The sequence below is a fragment of the Prunus dulcis genome, chromosome 1, assembly GCF_902201215.1.
Source record: "Prunus dulcis chromosome 1, ALMONDv2, whole genome shotgun sequence".
NCBI classification, from domain to species: Eukaryota; Viridiplantae; Streptophyta; class Magnoliopsida; order Rosales; family Rosaceae; genus Prunus; species Prunus dulcis.
In genome coordinates, this window is record NC_047650.1 from 30,223,669 (window position 1) to 30,246,923 (window position 23,255).

General features: G+C 37.9%; 2 protein-coding genes across 2 annotated transcripts; one reads left to right on the top strand and one right to left on the bottom strand.

Moving 5' to 3' along the window:
• Nucleotides 1–4,112: 4,112 nt before the first annotated feature.
• On the bottom strand, nt 4,113–5,339 carry LOC117614104 (auxin-induced protein 6B). Its single transcript, XM_034342797.1, has one exon. The coding sequence runs from the start codon at nt 5,243–5,245 to the stop codon at nt 4,793–4,795; it is 453 nt and encodes a 150-aa protein (XP_034198688.1). The 5' UTR covers nt 5,246–5,339; the 3' UTR covers nt 4,113–4,792.
• Nucleotides 5,340–17,054: 11,715 nt separating this feature from the next.
• Nucleotides 17,055–23,246, top strand: LOC117616575 (auxin response factor 5). Its single transcript, XM_034345932.1, has 14 exons — nt 17,055–18,146; nt 18,354–18,466; nt 18,719–18,817; nt 18,929–18,985; nt 19,089–19,241; nt 19,346–19,430; nt 19,605–19,695; nt 19,990–20,154; nt 20,275–20,397; nt 20,660–20,735; nt 20,869–21,004; nt 21,081–22,402; nt 22,494–22,684; nt 22,772–23,246. The coding sequence occupies exons 1-14, from the start codon at nt 18,035–18,037 to the stop codon at nt 22,911–22,913; spliced, it is 2,865 nt and encodes a 954-aa protein (XP_034201823.1). The 5' UTR covers nt 17,055–18,034; the 3' UTR covers nt 22,914–23,246.
• Nucleotides 23,247–23,255: the final 9 nt, after the last annotated feature.

A 23,255-nucleotide genomic window follows, 5' to 3' on the forward strand; every position in this document is an offset into this window, starting at 1 on the left:
CCATTTCCTTTTCTTTAAGTTGGTTCAGCCCCCTTAGATGTAGATGGCCTAGCCTTTTGTGCCAAGTCCAAGTAGAGTGTGATACACTTGCTTTCAAAGCAATATGATCATTAGGTAATAGTGCCAAAGGATAGCATCTATTCCTCTTCATCTCCACTTTGATGACAAGACTGTTTAATGAAGAAATGTCAAAGATGCTGCATATTTTGCCCTCATCTGTCCCACACTCAGCAAGTTCTCCTTCAATCCAGGTAGGTACATCACTTCTTTGATGTGATTTCTACCTTTGCTAGTGTCAATCACTAGAGTTCCCATTCCAGCTACATCCACAAGCTCTCTAGTGGGCATTTGTACCTTGCCAATCACGTTTGTTCTTATATCAACTAGCAGCTTCTTATCTCCAGTCATGTGATTGCTGCAACCACTGTCTATATACCATTCACCATTAGCACTTGCTCCAGAGATGGTACTATTGGCATAAAATAGATTTCCTGTCACTTCCACTTGGTTTGCACAATTACCCTTCTGCACATTCTTATTTGCAGTGCATTCTCTAGCCCAATGTCCAAATCTGTCACAATTGTAACACTTAGGCTTTCCTTTATGCCTGCATTCACCAAAATGGAACTTAGAACACACTTTGCATTGTGGTTTTGCCCCTTCTTGATTCACTGATGGTGATGAACCCTGTGCAGAGCTAGTCTGCTGAAACTTGGACTTTGATTCCCATGGCTTGCCCTTAGGATTCCAATTCTTCTGGAATTTAGACGAACCAGACTGAGTGCCACCCTTGTTCTGTTCTTTAAGACTTACAGAGAATAAGGCAAATGCCTTCTCAGCTATATCAACATTATGCAGCTCAAAACGTTGTTCTTGACTCTTCAATATTGCAATAACCTCCTGCAGTTCTACAGTTTCTAGACTTTTTGTATTCTCAATCACCAGACAGATAGGATCATAAACCTTACTCAGACTGATCAGAACCTTTTGGACAAGCCTCTCATTAGAGAGAGTCTCACCAAAGGTTTTCATCTGGTTAATCAGCTCATTCAACCGAGTAAGATAAATAGATAAGGATTCATTGTCACGCATTCTAGTGTATTCAAATTCACGTATGAGGTTTTGGAGTTTTACCGATCTCACGTGGTCACCGCTGTGATATTCTCCATACAGCAGCTCCCATGCCATCTTAGCAGAGTCAGCATTAGCAATACGGGGGAAGATTTGGTCAGAAACAGCATTTTGAATGATGCCCAGAGCCTTCGCATCCTTCATGAAGATGACTGCCATTTTTCCATCATCGTCATCTTCTGAAGCTTCCTCAGTTGTCTTCTTCTTCTTCGAATCAGGGATTGGAATTCCCTTTTCAACCAGATTCCACAACCCATATGACTTGAATATGGTTACCATCTTGATTCTCCAGAACTCATAGTTCTCACTGGAGAAAATCGGATTTCTTACTTCTGAACTTCCAGATCCAGCCATCTCTGATCTCAGGTAAGCCACGAACAAGCTGATTTTTGGGTTTCAACGAATTTCAGCAATTTCACAGAACTTCGATTGAGCTCTGATGTAGCTCGATTGCACAGATTTAGAACGCCACTCAATAGAACGAACCTGGCTTTGATACCATGTTAGTGTTTTTGTATTCTTGCTGGGTTATGAAATGCTCAAGATGAAATGAGAAGAATAGAAAAAATGAGAAAAAATGCAGATTGAAGAAATGCTCTGTTTCTCTCTCGTTGAGAATCTAGAGAGAGAAAGTATATTTTTCTTATCTTGACATGAACACACACAGCGTATACTACATGACAGTTTTCCTTAGCTGGATACACACAAGCATCATATTGTATCTCAGCCATGCATTCAGCTATTCTAAGATTTCTACACGTGGCTTAAATGAGCCTTACAGTTTGGGGCCTTACACCTGCCATTCTAAGAGACTAAGTGCATTCACTATTATAGTTTTAGGCTTATACTTATGCAAATCAGCTCATTACTTACAGTTCTACATCCTTGACGAGCCCTCTCAACGACACAATGTTATCCGTAGCCTCCCTATTGATCATTATACTGTACGTGATTGTGGAGATACATTCCATTATCCAATGACAGAAATTCTCGGCAAAGCCAAGGGTGTGTAACATATCACCTACAAAACACCACTCCACTCTATCATAGGCTTTTGCCATGTCAAGCTTCAGCGCCATCTCACAAAACTCACCCCCCTCTTCTGTTTCAAAGAATGTAATATCTCATGCACCACCAAAATATTATCTACGCCTTGAAAAGATGTATATCTACGCCTTGCAAAGACGCACATAATTTGAAAAAGGAAAAGAGCAACACTTTTTTTCTGCTTGATGAACCAAACCAAAGTAGGTATTTATATCGTGAACATACCCCAGGCTTAATTAGGCAACCAAAATAGCTTCCAGAAAGCCCTTTAGGTTAGGTGGAACCAATTGCTTTTGTGTTAGTGGGAGGATGACTCTAAAGAGAGTCAAGACACATCCCCTACCCTTATCCAACCGTCCAAATATTTTCGAATCCAAATGAAAGCGAGGCCACCCCCGACTAGATTTGGCCCTTTATTCGTTCCCCATAAGTTGGAATCTGTATTTCCATTCATTCACCAAAATGGATTCAAAACCAAAAATCAACCCTCTTTTTGCAACCCCATGAATTGACTTCCATTTTTAATTCACATGATTTTTTTCTTTTTGGGGTTTATGTTTGTGTTTTTAAAGGCTCCCAAGAGAAAGTGATGTTGGCAACTACCACTGGCTCTAGTGCTTTCAGTTCAGTATGAACACCCACCCCATTCTGTGGTTTTGAATTTGGTACTTGCTTGGACTCAAAAAAGCTTGAGGATTGAGATAGGGGCTTTTAAAGCATGGACTGGTTACTGATTAAGACACCCATTTCCCAAAGCAGTTTCACATGCTGCTGCTGTGTTGAAGCAGTGCTTTATTCTTTGTTGTACCATCTCATATCATGTCATTTTCCAACACATATATATTATGAGATTGTACCTGGTGGCACGGCTACTGTACATTTCACATGCGCTAATTCAACGTACTTTCAGAATTTCTAAGATGTTACTCATATGCATGACCACATATGCAGCTTCAATAACAAATAAGTCTCTCAATTCTTAAACATGTCAAACATTGACTTGCTCTTCAAAACTGGACACTTCTTTGACCTAGGCACTGATGACGGACAATAAAGAAAAGATTAATTAGAGAGGTTTCAAGTTTCAACCATCCCCCAAAAGTCAAGCAAACTATCCTAGGTACTTGTGATGACGGACAGATATATACATACACTAGCTACTTTCTTTTATTTTTGGGGGAAAAAAAAAGGGAGACCCAAAAAAAATGAATGTTGGGTTTTGCCCATTTGGAAGGGGATGCAAAAGAATTGTTTTAGAGCTATGGCAGGCCCATTCATTCACATGGGTGGCAGAGGGAGAGGAGGTCAAAAGTCAGCATCAGAAGGCAATTGTAGTGGCTTGCATCTGTTGACTTGAGTGTTTGTTTATTTATAACCTAAATTAACATGAGTGAATGAATGAACCTATTAATTTCTGAGTCTAAAAGCTTTGGACAGTTTGGAACGCAATTATGCATGCACAGGCTTCATAATAATTAGTCAAAGGTTCATTATTCTCTATGATTAGTTGGTTGATCTCTCTAGGACTTCCCTTCTTCTGTGGCCCATCAAAAAGTTGTTGCCTTTCCTACCAGCTTAATTATTCTCAATGTCTTAATTCGAAAATAACTCTCTCTCTCTCTCTCTCTCTCTCTCTGCAACTCTACGCTTGCTCAACTATGACTGCATGAACAAGTCTACACAGCACAGAATTTAGCCTTGCGCTTTATTTCATGGCTTCACAGGACAGCGATGGCTGCCAACGTTTCTTGACCACTGATGACTTGTATGATATACTATCATTAGCGTTAAATTAACCATATAATTTGGTTTTTAATACGAACACACACAATAATTTGTTGGTTAAAAAAAAAAGACAAGATTGAAGCAGGAGGTGAAGCGAAGGAAACAGGGACACTCTGGCTTTGGTTTCACGTGGATTGGCGCCACTATAATTTCCACAACGTCTCGTCTCCCACTCCCATGATTGAAATTCATATAAAACTAAAAGGCATAACAAAAGCTACACAACCAACAAACGGTTAGTTGTCAATATTATATGTAGCCATAGTGAACAATCATAATAAAATTTCTCTACAATTTATCCTTAATTAATCAATAAATCACAGAATTTACAAGGAAAATCGAGACCCAATAATATTCAGTAATTTTGTTTTGTTTGTTCATCTTTCTCCTCAGCAGCAGCAGGAGCAGCTCGCTTCTCTGCCTCCACTCCGATTCGAACCCGGGACGACGCGGTGGATCACTCCCCCACCCATTTGCCATCTCCATAGCATTCTTCGAAGTTTCATGTACTCTTACTCAGTGCCCAATAATCATATTACTTTCAAGGAAAAAAAACAAAAACAAAAAGGCCCCATCGTCAATCACTAAGTACACCCAACTGGGTTAATCCATCCGAGCCCCATTTTAGGCTCGAACTCTTTGTGTCATATCATTAACAGTTTACTCTCTTCAATCAACTGATGGCTGGCTGCTAGCCATGGAGAGCGATATAACTCGGACTGAGTCCACCCGGGTGAGACAACCGAAGCGTGTTTTTGTACATATCCTCTTTTATTTTCAGAAACCAAAATAAAATTACCAACTAAACGCACTTGGTTTTCCGCTTTGCTTACCAAATTGTTTTATCTGAAAATCCACGAAGCAACGGTCGAGAATCGGCCCAGAAATCGAGGTTACTCCGGATGCCCGCGTGGCAGTATCTTTGGAAGTCGTCTAGATTGACGAACCGGGTCGACCCACCCGACTCGGATCGAGAAATGAATCGGAGCACCTCTTCGAAGAGTGACTCGTCGCAGGGTATCGCGAGCGGGCCTTGGTTGGAGAAGCCGTACTCCTCCTCGGCCTCTACAAGGAGCTTCTTGAAGACGGGGTGGTTCAGGTACGACGCGCGCACCACAAATCTGGTGCAACTGCTGCCCACGCTGACGGCCACGTGTCCTGCGGGAACATCCGACGGTATGCGATTGGCTGACATGCGGGCCTTGCTGCGCCACCGCCGCAGCAGTTGGCGGAGCCTCACAATGTGGCGGATCTTGCTACATTTTCCCAGTCCGGCTGACATTTTGCTGGAAAGCGATGGAAAATGCGAACTCGGTCGGCTTTGGGTTTTTGGGTTCTGTTTGCTTTGCTGCAAATATGGGGTGAGTGGGAAATTTGGGGGTTTGTGCTTTTGGGAGGGAGGAGAATCTTATAGAGACGCGGTTTAGGAAATGCCCTTATTTTTTGAGATAATTACAACACAGTACTTGCTGTGTGCTGTTTTCGCACAATTGTTTGAGGCAGTGACTTGTTGATTGTAAGTAGATTTTAGGCCGTTGTTGTTGAGTGATGGATACAGATATTGTAACATAACAATGTCCAAAAGTTGACGCGTAATTCAGATTAAATTCATTTATTTACACGCTATATAAAAGTTAACTTAGTTAAGGCTCAATATGTAGCATTTTCATCCCTAGCTCATTATGTTATAGGGATTTGATTTCAAAGTTGCCTAATAGGTTCATGATAAGGGATAAAGGTTATTAACCCGAAAATTACATTATAATAAGTTGATAAGATATTAATATCTCATTCATAATTTGAACGCGTAAATACATATTCGTAATCATTAATGATATTTGCTATTGAAACTATAAGGAAGGTAGTCAACCTTTCTTTGGAGATGTGAAAGTTAAAAGTTGATTGTAGTATGAACTATTGTAGCCCAAGTAAGCGAACAATAAAAATATAACACCAACAATGAAAAACAAGGTAGAAGAAGAGGGGTCAATACGGATGAGTACAAGTCATGTATAGATTTGCAAACCATGGAAGCATCTTAATTCTTTGTGCGTAAAATAACTAGTAAATTGTTCATAAATAATATCTAAGAGCATCTCCAAGAGAGTATGCAAAGGAGTAGCCATGTTAGCATTTTCTTCCTCCAACAGAGTAGGCATCCAAGTATTCAAAATATACGTACTTCCTCCAATAAGATAATGTTTCCTATTTCAAAATGAATAGGTATATTGGACTCCACTTGCTCTTTATGGTAAATATAATCTCCACTCTCTCACTTATTTTCTATAAAATATAATAGTAATGTAAAAGATAAAAGTTCGGGAATATAATCATGGTTTGTTTGTACAATTGCGTTACCTAGTCCTTTGGAGTGATTAATTATTTTCATTAGTCTAATGAGTAGCAACATACCTCCTAAATTGTTAAAGTACAACTTTGACTATTTCAATCTTAAAGCCGCGGAGGCCAAAGAAGAAAATAATAAAAATAGGAAACGTTTAAGAGTCTTTGTGAAATTGTGATGATGTCCGTGCATTATGCTTTTTGCACACGATCGAAATCGAAGTTGAAGACAACTGAAACTCAGAACCCACCACCACATGCATACTTGATAATACTTGTGAAGAAAAAAGAAAGAAGAAAGTTGTTTTTTTCTACTCAAGAGGTACTGGTTGAACTTGGACCTAGCTATTAGTATTACCATAACATTCATTGATTACCTACGCAAGAAGATGCCCTTTGGCTACTCCAAACTCATAAAATTATTTATGCTGATTCACTATTTACCCAAGGCAACGATTTTGTTATAAAAATACCCTATTAAGCTCTTATAAATTACAAAACTGCCATCAATTTCTTAAAACAAGCCCAACCCCAAAATCTCATAAAAATACCTAAAGCACTCAATAGGGCATCAAAGTAATTTAATAATCAATATTAAATTCAATAAGGCTAGCTATCATTTTTTGGGTTTTTTTTGGGTTTGTTTATAGGAATTCAATTGTGTAGGGTTTATTTATAATATTAGTGCTAGAAATGGGTATATCACTAAATATCTCAATTATTTATGCTGCAACCTCTTCTTAAAGGCAACGATTTTGTATTCTCCAAATCTGACCATGCCCCATGTGCAAGGATGCCCCATCTTTCCCTTTGTTTTATAGCCTCAAAAACAAAGAGCCAAAATGTTCCCCTCCTAATCACTTATTTGCCCATATTTGAGCATCCGACCTAAACAAAACTCCAGTTTTATTTTTCTAATTAGGAGCGCGAGATCGCAACATCTGGCACTTAAGTGATCATCAACATCAATCATTTTCCATTACCTCACCCTAAAGATTTAAAAGGCCTAAAAGACATTATTAAACTATGCACTAACAAAAAAAATAGGATCAATTAATATGCGCCCATGGAGATCCAATGGGTCCACGTGCATGTTATGGGAGGTAGGGTGCATCCCCCCCAAAACGTCACATTAATTTGCATTTGCATGGCTAGTACTTGGTACCCTCACACACACTCACTACTAGCTAGCTTGTAAGGATTTGAGGATCATGGCTTGGCTTTCTTTTGAAATCATTGTTCATTGTTTTTAACAAACACATCTTCAATCAAATCCTGTCAACATACACTAGTGCTATAATATTTGCTGCACATTTATAATTTTCCCCGACTTTGTTTTCTTTCTGTTTTTTAGTATCTCCCTCCCTTTTGTTTTCATTACGACACAATTTCAGAAAGATTTGGGGGAATATATGCAGGATTTAAGGAAAGGGGTAACTCTGAAATTAGACCCACCAGCTGTGGTTTTTTTTTCTTTCAACATTTTCTATTTTTTATTTTAAAAATAAATGGAGTCAATTATCTACTGGGACTGGAATTGGACGACTGGTAAAATGATGTCGACTACTACCATCAACGGAGACGGTCTCGGGTCCCACAAACTGATGACGTGGCGAAGTTCCATATCCGAGTGCGCGGTTCTCTATGAATATCGTTATCCCACGTAAATGTCAGGGGATGACATGGCACAGCCACTAGTTTTGGAACGCATGAACGGGCCCTTGATCCACCAATTGGATGGGACCCAGCCTTGTGGTGGGACCTCCTCTGCCTCCCAAATTAGCCAATGAGCTTTGGTCTTGTGTGGCTACAAGGCAAGTTGGAGTTGGAGAGGAAGGCTTAGTGGTACTTTTCAAAAGGGCGTCCAGGTTCGGAAGCTTAGCTTAGCTTAGCTGTACACTCAACTCTGTTACCAGCCTCACGGGCTAAAAAAACTTGCATATTTGTTATCTCGGTCAATAATATAATTATATGAAAAAAAATTATTTTATATGTTATTGTATTATTAGGTGGGAATAGCAAAAAGTGTTATTCCTATTACACGGAAATTTCTCTTCTTACAGACGCGAGAGAGAGAGAGAGCCTGTCCTCTCCTTCTCGTACGGGCTGTCACAATTTTAAAATAAAACGTGAAATGAAAATCGCATAAAATCACTTTACGCAACCAATTGTAAATTTGCAAACCATGACACGAGTCCGAGCGACATTGTTGATAACATAAAGTATAAAATAGGTTTAAAAAAGCACCTAGCAACAGAAACTACAAATTAAGCTTGTACTAACTTTTAGGCATCTCATCTCATCAAGAAATGCAAAAAAGAAAAGAAAAGAAAAGAAAAATAAAGTAATAGCTGGCTAGCTTTAGGACGGTGGAATGCGGACGCGGGCACTTTTGTAGCATGCACGCAGTTAAGTTTGTTTAACTGATCAAAACTGACAACTTTTGTTGGTATTTGCATTTGGAAGGGGGGAAGATTACAGTTTGTTTAGGGGGGAATGTCTTCTTTTTTTTAACTAAGCTTTTTTCATGGCAATTGAGTCGGACGATGGGTGACAAGTGTAAGCTAGTTTAGTGACGTACTTAGTAAATAACTAATTGTTAATTAACAGTCTCTCTTTAATTGGTCGACTTGTGCTTTAGATTTATGCTTTTTTATATCTTTCAAATGCTTTGGATGTGTACTGTACCCACTTTCGGTCTACGTACGCAGTAAAGTGTATTTTTTCTTTTGAGGGTACAGTTAGTACAGTTGTCATAGGCTGCCACGTAATGGATCTTAATTTGATGTTACGTTTTGCTTAATTGTTTGATATTAATTTGTCGTTTTCTTATTTGTTTAATTAAAGGTAATTCAGATTAATACAAAACATCAGGGAGGATTTTGCAACATAGTGTGCCTCGTACTGGAAACAAGCTGCAAGCAACTTTTTACATGGTTCAGAGACTGGCACGCAATGCAACACACAGTGATTAGTGAATAGAAGTTTCATTTGTCACCGCTTAATTAGCATTTACTAATTAAGACATGCTATATCGTCCAATGTCAGAACACTGCACCACCACCACCATGCTATACTTTTCAATCCATCCGATTTGGATATAATTAGTTGATAAAAAGCACATGCCTCGTTTGTTAGTGATGATTAGACTAATAAAGTGCTTATATTTCATATGCAATCAAAACAAAATAAGAATATATATTGTCGTCTAATTTGAAGGAATAATGAGGACTATTCATAAGAAGTCAATGACTAAAACTTATCTCTCATAATCCCACAATTTTCAAATGAATTAAGGGGATACGTTTTAGTCATCATCAACCTCTTATAGACTAGTATGTTGAAGTTATTGGATAATATATTATAGTATACTTAGTGTTGTGATTAAAGCGTGAATATATGAATCATAATAACACAGTTGGTGATTAATTAAAGAAATACCAATCAGACAGTTGTCTATCTTGTAATGCTAATTGAAGTGATTAATTAACTCATCTCATGTCATCACCAGTGTGTCAAATCAAATATACTTCACCCACCGCTGCTAATTCCCCCCATTACAAAGGTGTCTTGAAGTTTTTAAATTAAGTATTATATTATAATTAGAATGTCGTTATCCATGATATTAGTTTGAAGCACGAACAGGTGTTTGACAACGTCATTTTCAAAACAGCGTTTCCTAGTTTGCATTTTATATATATATATATATATATATATCTTCAATTCAAGAACACCTTCATAAGGCTATTTGAGTGGCAATTATAAAAAAAAAGAAAAAGAAGAGAACAAAGAGGAATCGTCTATTTGATGTATATATAAAAATACAGTGAGGATATATATAAACAGCTCATGTGATTGTTGTTGACGCAAGTTATCATATATCTTATATTAACCAATGAAACATGCAAACGGAATATAGGGGGAACTAAGTCAACATCTCAAGCTTGGTTGTACATTTAGTTTAAGTATATCACCAACAAAAACGTTTTGAAAAATGAAATGAAGAAAAATGCTAATTTTGAAAACAATGTGGCATGGCATCTGGGATTCTGGAGGGTTGAAAGGTACACTGAATGTACAGTTGTATTGTAATTTGTATAGGCGCCGCGTGATGCAGAAACGGGGTTCATGTTGATCTCCTGTCCTGTTAAATATATAAGAGAAGTCAGATAGTTTTGTTTTTATTGACGTGTGTGTGTGTGTGACTAACATTTTTCACACACTCATCTCTCTCCAAATACATTTGATATCATATGGCGGAGTATGTGGCAATCAAAGTCTAACCAGCTGGATTTTAGCACCTCTCTCTCTCTCTCTCTCTCTCTCTCTCTCTCTCTCTCTCTCTGGATGTTTGACCCGGAATTGATTTTGGACCATATAACAAATACTGTAAATTATGACCTGACCTTGCGATATTCAACCTGCATCATGTTATGGGTCTTGACTTGAGGACCCAATTGGCCATATCATCCATGTAATGTGTTGTAAAGGAACAAAATTGTAAAAGATATGCATAGATTAATTGATTTTGACCCAAAAGAAAGAACAAAAAAGTTTGCAGCAGCCAGTCAGCAGAGTGCGGATACAGGTGGGAAGCCCAACCTTTTGAGATAAGAGATGGTCAGGCAGAAGATGGGATGATGAGTGATTTGGGTTCTGTGCAAAGTGCAACTGTGCAACTGTGCAACCGAAAGGAGAAGACAGTACAGATAGAAGTGCACTCACCCTACCTAAAGCGTAACAGCGGTGCACGTACGTGCAATATATTATGTGCCCCATGCGCCCATGCCCATCTATCATATTCTCATCTTACGACGTAACAACATTAAAAGGAGGAGCTTCTTCTATAATTATTATGCAAACGCACGCTCCACCTCCACGCTCCAAACCAAACCAAAAAAAAAAAGCTTCTCTTGTTGCTCCAGCTTTTCAGATCACGCCATCTCTTGGACGGTGAACACACAAGAAAAGAATCTGATATATGGAACGAATGGAGAGCCATAGATTCTTCATCAATTAACCCTGGGCTCAATTCATTTCAAATTTCAATCGATAATATTAATTAATATTATTCCTCCCTCCCTCTCCCTCATTGCAATTGTTGTTTGTCATCTCATCACTCATTGGTACGAAATAGATTCTCTCTTCTCGATCATTCTCAAGTCCTCTACGTACTCAGAGAGATTACGAGCAATCTTCAATTCTATCCATCTGAATCTGATTCTCACATGCCATGATGCCACACACCCACATGTCTTCACTCTTGACATGGCTCTACTTAACGTAACGCCAATCAAATAAGCAAATGGCCAGCTATTTATTTCTATATCTATATCTATATCTATAGACTTATATGGATAATGCATGTGCATATATACAATGATCATTCCCGAGAAAATCCATAGTCGAAAAGATAGGCCGTATCCCTCCAAGTTCTCATGCATTAACCGCCGCACTCTTGCCTTCCAATCACGAACTCATTCCGTCTTTACTTGGATCATATATAATAGCAACCCGGGATAAATTTATAACTCGTATTTCGCAGACATTTATTTAACATGTAGCTATAATAATATATTACTTCACTAAAAGAGGTCGAATAACTTTTCTATATATAATATTAAAAGCATCAATTAAGTCCTAGCTGTCTTCGGACATTGATTCTTCTAACCGCCTTAACACACACACATATATATATTCTACCTTTCTAAAGACTGAGAGGATGGTCGTACGTAGACGTAGACTCGTAGATTACGAATTAAGTACACACTTGTTGCAAGAGATTAGGGCCTCATTAGTCCACTATACTATATAAGAATATATATTAGGATGTAATGTAGTGTGTAGTGGTGGGTGTGAGAGAGAGAGAGAGGTTGGCACATAATTACTTAAACCCCTAATCAATAATCTTCCTCAGCTGTTTATTTATTTTATCCTTTGAAATTACAACAAATGATTGGAAATGATTGGCTTGTTTAGCAATAGGATTTGGTGGTTAGAGGTTTACGGGGGTTAGTTGTTATCTAGCAATCGAATCAATCAATGAGATCATGTTAGTTGTTATCTAGAATTAATATTGATTTTGAGTTCATAATCTATCTCTATCTAGGTACAGGACTTTGTCACTTTTTATTTTTATTTTCTCTAAATCTTGTACAACACTTAATTTCTTATGTTAAGAGCTTTCTACAAGACACAATTTCTTATGTAAGAGCTTACTACAAGACATAATTTCTTATGTTAAGAACTTTAAAGCGGATGATACACAAATGTTTTTTTCTTATATATATATATCCGGATGTAGAAAAAGCATTTGTACGTAATTCACTTTTAATATGGAATGAAAGATGATAAAAAGAGTGCGAAGAATATGATATGGGTCAGTGAGATAATAAAAGGTCGAGAAAAACAAAGATTCTAATTAAAACAAGTTTATATATGTATGTGTTTATTTTTGGTTTCACATGGATGGTGTAACTCGTAAGTGTAGTGTCAAGTAAAGCCCGTGGAGAAGCAAAGATATAAATTAGAGGTTTGGGGGGAAGCATGTTACAATGCCGGATTATGTGGAAGACTTTGTCACGACCCTTTGTGTATTTTTCTCATTTACAAAAACAACGGCGCACATGGGGAGTTGAGAATCATTCACCTACCTGGAAACCACCATCTTCTCCCACCCCTTTCTATTCATATAATATAATATAATAAATAAAAATTGAAAATTTTAAAATAAGAAACACAACTATTTGAAATTTATGAATTTATTTATTAATTATACGCAAGTATACAAGAGAATAGAAGAGATGGTGAAACTAGTATATATATAATTTTGTGAGTGCCCGCTGCCGAATGACTTAAAATTAATCATCCTTCCACCCAAACCCAATTGGAACTTTGCAACGAGTAATTCCATATTTGAGTATAGCCTTGCCACAAATACTCTCTCCTGTTGTATGACAAGTTTGTCCCTCCTTCCCTTTTACCTTGCTTGTTTCTGGAAAACAGTTTGAGAAGAGAATGGGCTTTTGGTCCCAATGGATCACGTACATGGGCTTCGACCCTTTATATGTTTTGTACATTTTTGAGGACGGGCTTCACATCCCTTCCAGCCCTAAATTCGATTTTTAAAAAACAAAAGCACAATATTGGCAACTGGGTACTGATGCATTATGCATTGCATTTTTAATGTCACATTAACTCTTCCACCAAAACATGAATGCATTTCACTTTTTCTCGCGGCTCTTTTAATATTGTTGGTAAAAATTGATTGGAATTTATATACGGCCTCCATGTGTAGTATTACTGAAATGATTTCCATAATAATGTCCCCAAAGAAAAACAACAGCAATGTGGTCCATACAGATTCTTCATTTCATTGAGAAAAGGAATTTTATATATTGAGAAACCTCATCAACAATTACCGTGAATTGATATTTCCATATTTTAAATTAAATACAAATCAAACAATGTAACTTGATTGTTAAATTTTTTCTATGTAAGAGATGTCAGTTTGATGTTTTTTAATGTATTTTTTATTGAGAGTGATAATAGCATACTAAATTTACACTCTACAATATTAAAACTCTAACCGAGAACCTTTCCTGAGCCACTACAATAGTGGGTCATTTGCAATAGGACTGAAAAAAGGGAGAGCAATCAGTAGAGTGATGACCTATAGCAATATAAAGGGCCTTTTCTATTTTGGTTCAGAGAAAAGCCCTCAAAGCTGCCTAGAATCTCGGCCCACATACCCAAAAGTAGCACCGAAGAGAGGAGGAGAGGATAATGACACTGGACCGGATGAACATTGGTACAAAATTAAAATTAGGGTAGAGAAAAGAGAAAAAGAGAGGCTAGACTGTAAATAAGTGTAAAGACAAAACGGAGCTCTCTCTCATGATAATATTTCAGACCCAGTGTCTCCTTGCATCCCTACACCTACACTGTTTCCATGTTCCCCTCATACCACGCCTCATTTTTTTAGCTTCTTTCACTCTCAATTATCACTGTACTCGAGAGTGGACCCAACACCCCCACCACATCATATATTTGGTCTTATTCTCTTTATTAAATTTATGATTTTGATCCTATCCCCTTTTAATTTTGCTTTTGTTTCGGTCGTAACTCATAATCATAATGGAAGGCTTAATTATAATGTTCAATTACAATCTCAATCATTTGCTTGTTCTCTAAAGTTCACACACTCTCCCGACCCGTCTTAAAATCTTTTACTTATACTATTCCCATTGGATGACATTCTTAATCCCCCCTCTCAACTGCATTAATGCAAATGCGCGTCATAAGTGCTGTGTTTAAATCATCATTTCTTTTAAATAATTATTCTTTCTCCATCTTTAGTTTTGCAAAGCAAGTTGCAAAATCAACCTTATAAAATGTTGGGGGTGAGATATATATATCATATACTTATTGTATACAATGGTTTCATGATAGATTTCTTGGTATTGGTTATCTTCATGTCCGTTTTATTGCCTATTTCTCGATTCCTCTCTCCTTATGATAAATGACATAAAAAGAGAAATAAAGAGAATATAGAGTAATAAACGAAAAATAGGAAAGTTGGTTTTATAAGTGGGAGCTATTGCAATATGTTGGAGGTATGAAAATGGTCGTAGCCTCTAATTAGTAGCTCTCAGCACGGCCAGTCAACAATTCCATCGGATGGTTGCTCAGAGTCGTAGTGGGTTCCACACACCATTATTACTCCCATTGAGAATATGTTGTGCAGGCTTTGTAAATTGTATTAGCAGCATAATATTATTATTATTATTATTCACAGCTTAATTAACTTGTCTTGTATGGCTTGATGAGTTGAGACTGAAGTAAAAGAAAGAAGTGGGTAGGAGGACCATCAAGACTCCGCGGTGGTGGTGGCGCGATGACACAGTAATCTTTATATAATTAGTAAGTGAGATGGGAATTATTATTTCTTTTCCTCATCGCATCTCATCTCGTCTCATGAATGAAGAAATGAAGGAAGGAAGGTTGTAAGAAAATCTAAGCAAGGTGCATGCATGTGTGACACGCGTCACATATCGAGCGGTGTTTGGAATATACAAATTATTGAGCGTTTCAAAGTTAAACTAGAAATTAAGTGCTGGATTATCTCAGAATTCGGCTTGTTTAAGTTCCAAAGCGCTGTTGAACAGAGTGCAAGAGAGAAAGTAGCTACTATCACACACTCGATTTCAGCGTCAAAGATAGAACGTCCCATGTCGACTATTTTCATGATAAAAAATCACCGAATAGATCACAAGTCCACAATTGACCAAAAAAATAAAAAAAATAAAAAAGATCACAAGTCCACAACCCAACCAATCTTGAGAATACGATGTCGTATTGTAGAATTCGCGATCCAATCCCACCAACCGACCAACTCTAAATCAAATTGTTTTTAATGTTTTAAATTAATAACGGAGGTGGGCCTCTGTATCGCAATTCCAAAGGATTGGATTTATTGCATGGTCAAAATATTCAAAAGCTTACGTTTTTTTTTAATCATGAAAAAGAATATAAAATAAGGGTTAATTTTCTCATTCCCTTTTTGGCTCATTACACTCATACTTTTTATTATAACAAAAAAATAAATATAAGTGAATAAAAAATGAGTGAGTGAAAGTAAATATTAGTCAATAAAAAGAGTATCCGAAAAAGAAGTGAGAAAATCAACTCTCTATAAAATATTTAGTTAATTATAATATTGCATAGGGTGACGATTTTACCCATGCATATGCTGGTACCATGGAATGCAACAATAGGCAGTGCCGCAGTGGATGATTTTGTAATCATGTAAACCGTAATATGGAGCCATGTTTATGTGGAAACGTGACAGCAGCTTTTCCCTACCCCAAAAAAAAAGAAAAAAAAGAAGGTTGCCAATTTCCCATTTTGGAGACCCACATGATCACATCGTTAAATACAAGTCACAAGTTGAAATGATACGCACCGACCTATTTACCGATATAAATGGTCAAACTCTAGTCTCTATCAATATTAATATCATCAAATATGACATTCGGACCAAATCACAACAAAACAATGGCTTGTTCCAGTTTATAATTTCCTATCTTAAGTAAGTTGACGATTTCTTTTGCTAAAACACAACAAAACTATTCTTAAAAAAGAAAAAGAAGAAGCATTTATTAATAATAATAATTTAATAATTAAAGAATTTAATCATGGTAAAAGTGTGAGAATTGAGAAAGTAAGCTAGTGGTGTGTATTAAAATCGGGGAGACACGGATCGGAATTTAAAAGAAGAAAGAAAAGACGTCAAGTGCAAACGAGACGTGTGAAACGCAGAAACGGCGCCGCGACGGATCAGACAGGAATCTGACACGTGGCACCTACATTAACGTGCGCCTCGCCCTGTTGATTATTTTTTGTCGTGAACGGCACGCGTGATGTTCATCAGTTCAGTCAAAACACCAGACGCAAGAAGAAGAGCTGAGTCAGAAAGCAGCTTTTCTTTTATTTCTTTTTTCTTCTCTTCCTCTTTCCAAAACCAACAAAAAAGAAAGAAAAAACAAACCCTAATTATTAATTATTTATCTATATATGAACAGCTTCATATACAAATAAATAAATAGAATACAAGTCTTACAAGAGAGTAGTGAAAAGTGGGTAGTATCTTTAGCTATATATGCAAAAGCTGACAGAGAATAGGACCCTGCAAATCCTCGTAATCCACGTGCTAAAATACGCTATATTGACATTCTTTGTTTTTTTTTTTTCACATTGAAATAGCTCTCCCTAGTCCCTCCTTTTTTGAAAATCTCTCTCTCTCTCTCCCCTCTCTTAGAGTGAGAGAGAGGAGGTTACTGTACTGAATCAGTATTGTACTATTTTCGTGTTCAGCTAGTCTTGCTCTGCTTTTTTTGCTCTTTTCTTTATTATCACACTTGGACGCAAATGCTGTAGAAGAAGAGAACTCTTAAAAACATTACTATTATAACAATAAATATATTATATTATCATTCTGCTCAACAGTTTAAAGCTGCAACGGAATCACCCCTATACAGAAAGTGTGTGCGTAGGATTGGAGCATGCACACACACTCTTTCCAGTTTCAAAGCAAAACAAAGCAAACCAAAGGTAAGAGAGAAACTTTACTAAGATATAGTGATAGAGATCCTCTGTTCCCTTTGTTTATTGTGAAAGAGAGATACAATCAGTAGGATAAGTGGGTTCATCGAAAGGTCGGTTTCTTTTGGAGGGTAAAAACAAGCACTCGATTAAGAGAGAGAGAGAGAGAGAGAGAGAGAGAGAGGGTACTCAAGACTCATGCTTTGGTCCGCGTGCTTTGATGAAAACTGATGGGTCTTGGTTTGTTCCGAATTAAAGCCCCACTACTTCTTAAAAAAGATCACTGCAGTGCCTTTGTTCAGTTTTTGTTCCTTGATTTTGGTTCTACTCTGAAAGGTTTTGTGTGGGCCTTCTGCTTTTGTGCCCAAACATTGGATTGGATTGGATTGTTTGTTTTCTCTCAGAATATGGGATTCTCAGAAATGGGTCACTCTTAATTTGAACAGATCATATGCGACAAACGGATCTGCTGGGTCATCTACAGAGCAATTCTTGGATTTTTAGATGAAAAAATGAGAGATTTCTTGCTGGGATGTAACGGCTTTTTGTATTGCGGTTCCCGGTTTTGTACTAAAGATAAAGTTTGCTTCTTTTGGCTGAGATAGAGAGGGACTCGAAGCAACTCATGATAATGGGCTCAGTTGAGGAGAAGATTAAAGCAGGGGGCTTGCTTAGTGGTGCACAACCAAGCATACTTGATGAGATGAAGCTATTGAAAGAGCTTCAGGATCATTCTGGTTTGTTCCCTTCATAAAAACTCTGCCTTCTTTGATTTCATTTTAGAAGTTTGAATCTTTAACGTCTGGGCTGAGAATGGAGCACGTTGAGCACACTTAATAACCCCTTTTTATACTTCTTAATTAGATGTCCTCTTTGTTAATTGTTATGCGAAACTATTAAAAGTTGTGTCTTATTACATTTGCTCCTGGGATAATTGCGTTCAGGGTCCCGGAAGGCTATAAATTCAGAGTTATGGCATGCCTGCGCCGGCCCACTTGTTTGTTTGCCTCAGGTGGGAAGTCTTTCATATTACTTCCCTCAAGGACACAGCGAACAGGTTTGGATTAGTTTCTCACCCTCTTTAGTAAGATTCACTCATAAGTCCAGCATCTTTACATATCAGACAGCTTTATAGTAAGATATTTGCTGGGTAGGGGATTAGGGGATTAGGCTGTTTTACCATTCGCTTTAAGAAGCTTATAAAATAAATATGCTACATTTTAAGATATGTCACAGCTTCAAAGTTGATCTGTTTCTGTTTATACCAACGCTATGTGACTGCTGATGAACATTTCCTATGTAAATGTAGGTGGCGGTTTCCACGAAAAGAACGGCAACCTCACAGATTCCCAACTATCCGAATCTCCCATCTCAGTTGCTATGCCAAGTTCAAAATGTTACACTGCATGTATGTGTTTTGGCTGACTATTACTTGTTCCCTTCACATATGAACATACTATCAAAAAGTTCTGCAAGAATGTCTTATGTTTTTTTCACTCTTGTATTATGTTTTTAATAGGCAGACAAAGAAACCGATGAAATCTACGCACAGATGAGTCTTAAACCAGTGAACTCTGTAAGCTTAGTTACTATTTACATATGCCTTAAATTTATCACATTTTTATTTATTCTTAGCAGTAAAGTTGTGAATTATGGTAAATAATTTATTGTTGTATCAGGAAAAGGATGTCTTCCCGGTACCAGACTTTGGACTAAAGCCTAGCAAACATCCAAGTGAATTTTTCTGCAAAACTTTGACTGCAAGTGATACAAGCACACATGGGGGCTTCTCTGTGCCGCGCAGAGCAGCAGAAAAGCTCTTCCCTCCACTAGTGAGGCTTTCTTGATTTCCTGTCTCTTTGGTGTTTGGGAAACCTCTTCATGCTATATGGAACAGGATGATGTGGATTCACATTGTTCTTGTCATGTCTTGCAGGATTTCACAATGCAACCACCAAGCCAAGAACTTGTTGTCCGAGACTTGCATGATAATAGCTGGACATTTCGCCATATTTATCGCGGTGAGAATGTTTAAGTAGTTGCTTCTATCCTATGTTGTGTTAAGTGATGTGAAGTCGACTTGTTGGTTATGGTTGTAGAAGATAAATTCTTGTTTGATATATTTTCCCCATAAATACTATTTTTTCTTGTTGAAATATTTGTTGAGTATATCCTATTTTTGTCCTTCCATGTAGGGCAGCCGAAGCGGCACCTTCTCACAACTGGATGGAGTTTGTTTGTTGGTGCAAAGAGGCTTAGAGCGGGTGATTCGGTGCTGTTTATCAGGTACAAAGTAATTACCTGCTTGTACTTCTCGCAGTCCTTATGGTAAACATTGTTGCCTACATTGATGTTGAAATGAGTTCCAAGTTTTCATGCTGTAAAGTTCCAAATATGAGTAACCATTAACTTTGGTGCTATGCTCACCGAATAATTGCAGATACAATGTTTTCCAATTTGTTTAAAATCTCTACTATTTTTGTGTTAGGCCTGTTAAACAACACACACACATATATTGGAATTACGTTGTCAGTTACCACTGTCTGTTGTCTGATTGTATATTTGCGTCACTATCACAAGGGATGAGAGGTCACAGCTAATGATTGGTGTGAGACGAGCAAATCGTCAGCAAACAACATTGCCGTCATCAGTTCTATCTGCTGATAGCATGCACATTGGTGTCCTTGCTGCTGCGGCTCATGCTGCAGCCAATCGAAGTCCATTCACTATATTCTACAATCCAAGGTTTGCATGAATGCATGTTCTTTTACTGATTTGTATTTCGCACATATATATGGACTCTACTCTATATGTGTATTTTGCGAAATTTTCCTTGACTGTGCTACTATTTCTACTCTCCCGTAGGGCATGCCCTTCAGAATTTGTCATACCTTTGGCTACATACCAAAAGGCCATATATGGGACCCAGCTCTCAGTTGGAATGAGGTTTGGAATGATGTTCGAGACAGAAGAGTCGGGTAAGCGCAGGTAATGGCCGAATTGCATTGTATATTAATTATGTGCCACAACATGTCATGATGAAATAAACAGCAGTGATTGGTGTAGTAAACCCTTTTAATGGTTCCAGATATCTGTCTGGTCTTTCTTAATCTTTTCAATGATGATAGAATGCAGCAGGTTTCAATATTTTCTGCATGATACATTAACATCATCATTATCAATGTGATAATGTTATGTTCATTGCTTTAATGCGTGGCCAGAGGTTAACATTTTTGCATGTTCTCTGCAGGTATATGGGTACAATAGTCAGTACTAGTGATTTAGATCCACTGAGATGGCCTGGTTCAAAGTGGCGGAATCTTCAGGTGGCTTAAGCTACTTTGAGCTTTTACTAAGTGATCTTGCTTTTATGTTCCCTAATCAATATTATAATGAAGGGTTTTTCTGTTTTCTTTGAATGTTCAACTGTTGATTCTTCTACATTCACTTCATTAACAGGTAGAGTGGGATGAGCCAGGGTGTTGTGATAAACAGAACAGGGTTAGTTCATGGGAAATTGAGACTCCTGAAAATCTTTTCATATTTCCTTCTCTGACTTCGAGTCTTAAACGGCCATTACACACTGGATTCTTGGGTAAGTTTTTTTTTTTCTGTTTTCATGCAAGAAAGTCTGTTAGATGTTTTTTTATGACTTTTTTTTGTGCTACCAGGAGCAGAAACTGAGTGGGGAAATTTGATTAAAAGACCATTTATCCGTGTTCCTGAGATTGGAAATGGGAACTCATTTCCGTACTCGATTTCAAATCTATGTTCGGAACAGCTAGTCAATATGCTACTGAAACCTCAACTTGTTAATCATGCTGGAACTTTAGCTGCTCTACAACAGCAATCACCTGCTAATGGAGATCTAATGGCAGATATGAAGGCCATGCAGGCCAAACTCAACCAAAAGAATCCGGGTGTCTTTTCAGAAGGTACATCTCTACAGAGTCAAAACCCTCCCCAATCATCTCTGGATCAATCTGCTACAATAGACGTGAATACAACATCTCATGCAATTCTACCAGGAAAGCTGAACAACCTAACAAAGTTTGGAAGTCAAGCACCAGTTGGAAATAGCACTGACAAGACAAAATTAGAAACTGATTTTTCTGCCGATCAGTTAAGCCAGTTGAATTCTACAGGACTGGGAATTGAAGATAAATTGGCTGCAGGGTTTGTTAGTCCCTATAACCTTGTGAACCAGCTGACATTTGCCAACCAAAACCAAAGTGCAGCGCAACTACAAACTAGCCCACGGCCTATGCAGCCGCCTTTGGAATCATTACTTTACCACTCCCAACAAACTGATATGCCTAATTCAGATTTCAATAGCACAAATGGTTCGCTTCCATTCCTAGACAATGATGAATGCATATTTTACCAGTCTTATCAACCCTTTGCCGGGACACTTAGATCACAGGGGCCTTTGTCTGTGTTTGGTTTGCAAGATTCTTCAGCTGTTTTAACTTCAGCAAATAATTCCTCCCTAACTTCAATTGGTCAGGAAATGTGGGATAATAGCCTGAATAATTGTAGGCTTTTACCCCAAGTGGATCAGCTCACTTCATCCCATCAAGGTCCTGGTAGCCTTAATTGTATTTCTAACTCAAGCAGTCTCAGAGATTTGTCAGATGAGAGCAACAATCAAAGTGGGATATATGGTTGTCCAAACGTTGATGTTGGTAGTGGTGTAAGCACTGTTATTGACCCTTCTGTTTCAAGCACCATACTGGATGAGTTTTCTACATTAAAGAATGCAGATTTCCACAACCCCTCAGATTGCTTGCTTGGTAACTTGAGCTCGAGCCAGGATCTTCAGTCTCAGATTACCTCTGCAAGCCTAGGAGACTCCCAGGCTTTCTCCAGGCAAGACCTAGCAGACAACTCAGGCGGTACATCCTCAAGCAATATAGATCTTGATGAGAGCAGTCTACTGCAGAACAACGGTTCATGGCATCAAGTGGTTCCACCTGTGCGAACCTATACAAAAGTATGCATTTTTTCGATCCCTTAAATTTATGATTTTGTTGAGGTTATCTGTTGTTTCAACGGAGTTTAATGGATTTGGTTTTGGCTGACAGGTACAAAAGACGGGATCTGTTGGAAGGTCAATTGATGTTACTAGTTTCAAAAACTATGAAGAACTATGTTCTGCAATTGAATGCATGTTTGGACTGGAGGGGCTGCTAAATGACCCAAAAGGTTCAGGGTGGAAATTGGTTTATGTGGATTATGAGAATGACGTTCTACTTGTTGGGGATGATCCTTGGGAGTAAGTAAACCAACTTGCTGCTATTAATTTAGATTATACTGCCAGATTCTGAATTTTGATGGTTTTCACTTGTGGATATTTTTGCAGGGAATTCGTTGGTTGTGTTCGCTGTATCAGGATCCTTTCACCTACAGAAGTTCAGCAGATGAGCGAGGAGGGAATGAAGCTTCTGAATAGTGCTGCAATGCAAGGGATTAATGGCACCACGTCCGAAGGTGGCCGTACTTAAGATGGCTGCCTCTGACCGTGCCAGATTGCACGATAGGTTTGCAACTAGGATGCATTGTTGAGTTGTTTCCAGCTTGATTGTGCCTGATGTATTGATCTTACTATGCATTCAGAAAACTCAAGCTAGGTCAGTTGATGTGGCTACTAGTGTACTTTAGCTTTTGTGCTTTAGGTGGATTTGATGCATTAATAGCTGACATTAGTTAGCAGGAAGTGAAACTAGATGAGGAAACTGTACTAGTGTACTTGGAACATTTGTGCTTGATGTAGCTTTTTATATCTACTAAACACGGCATAGTTGAAACTTATATATTGAAGCATTAATATAGTTGAAGCAGAATAT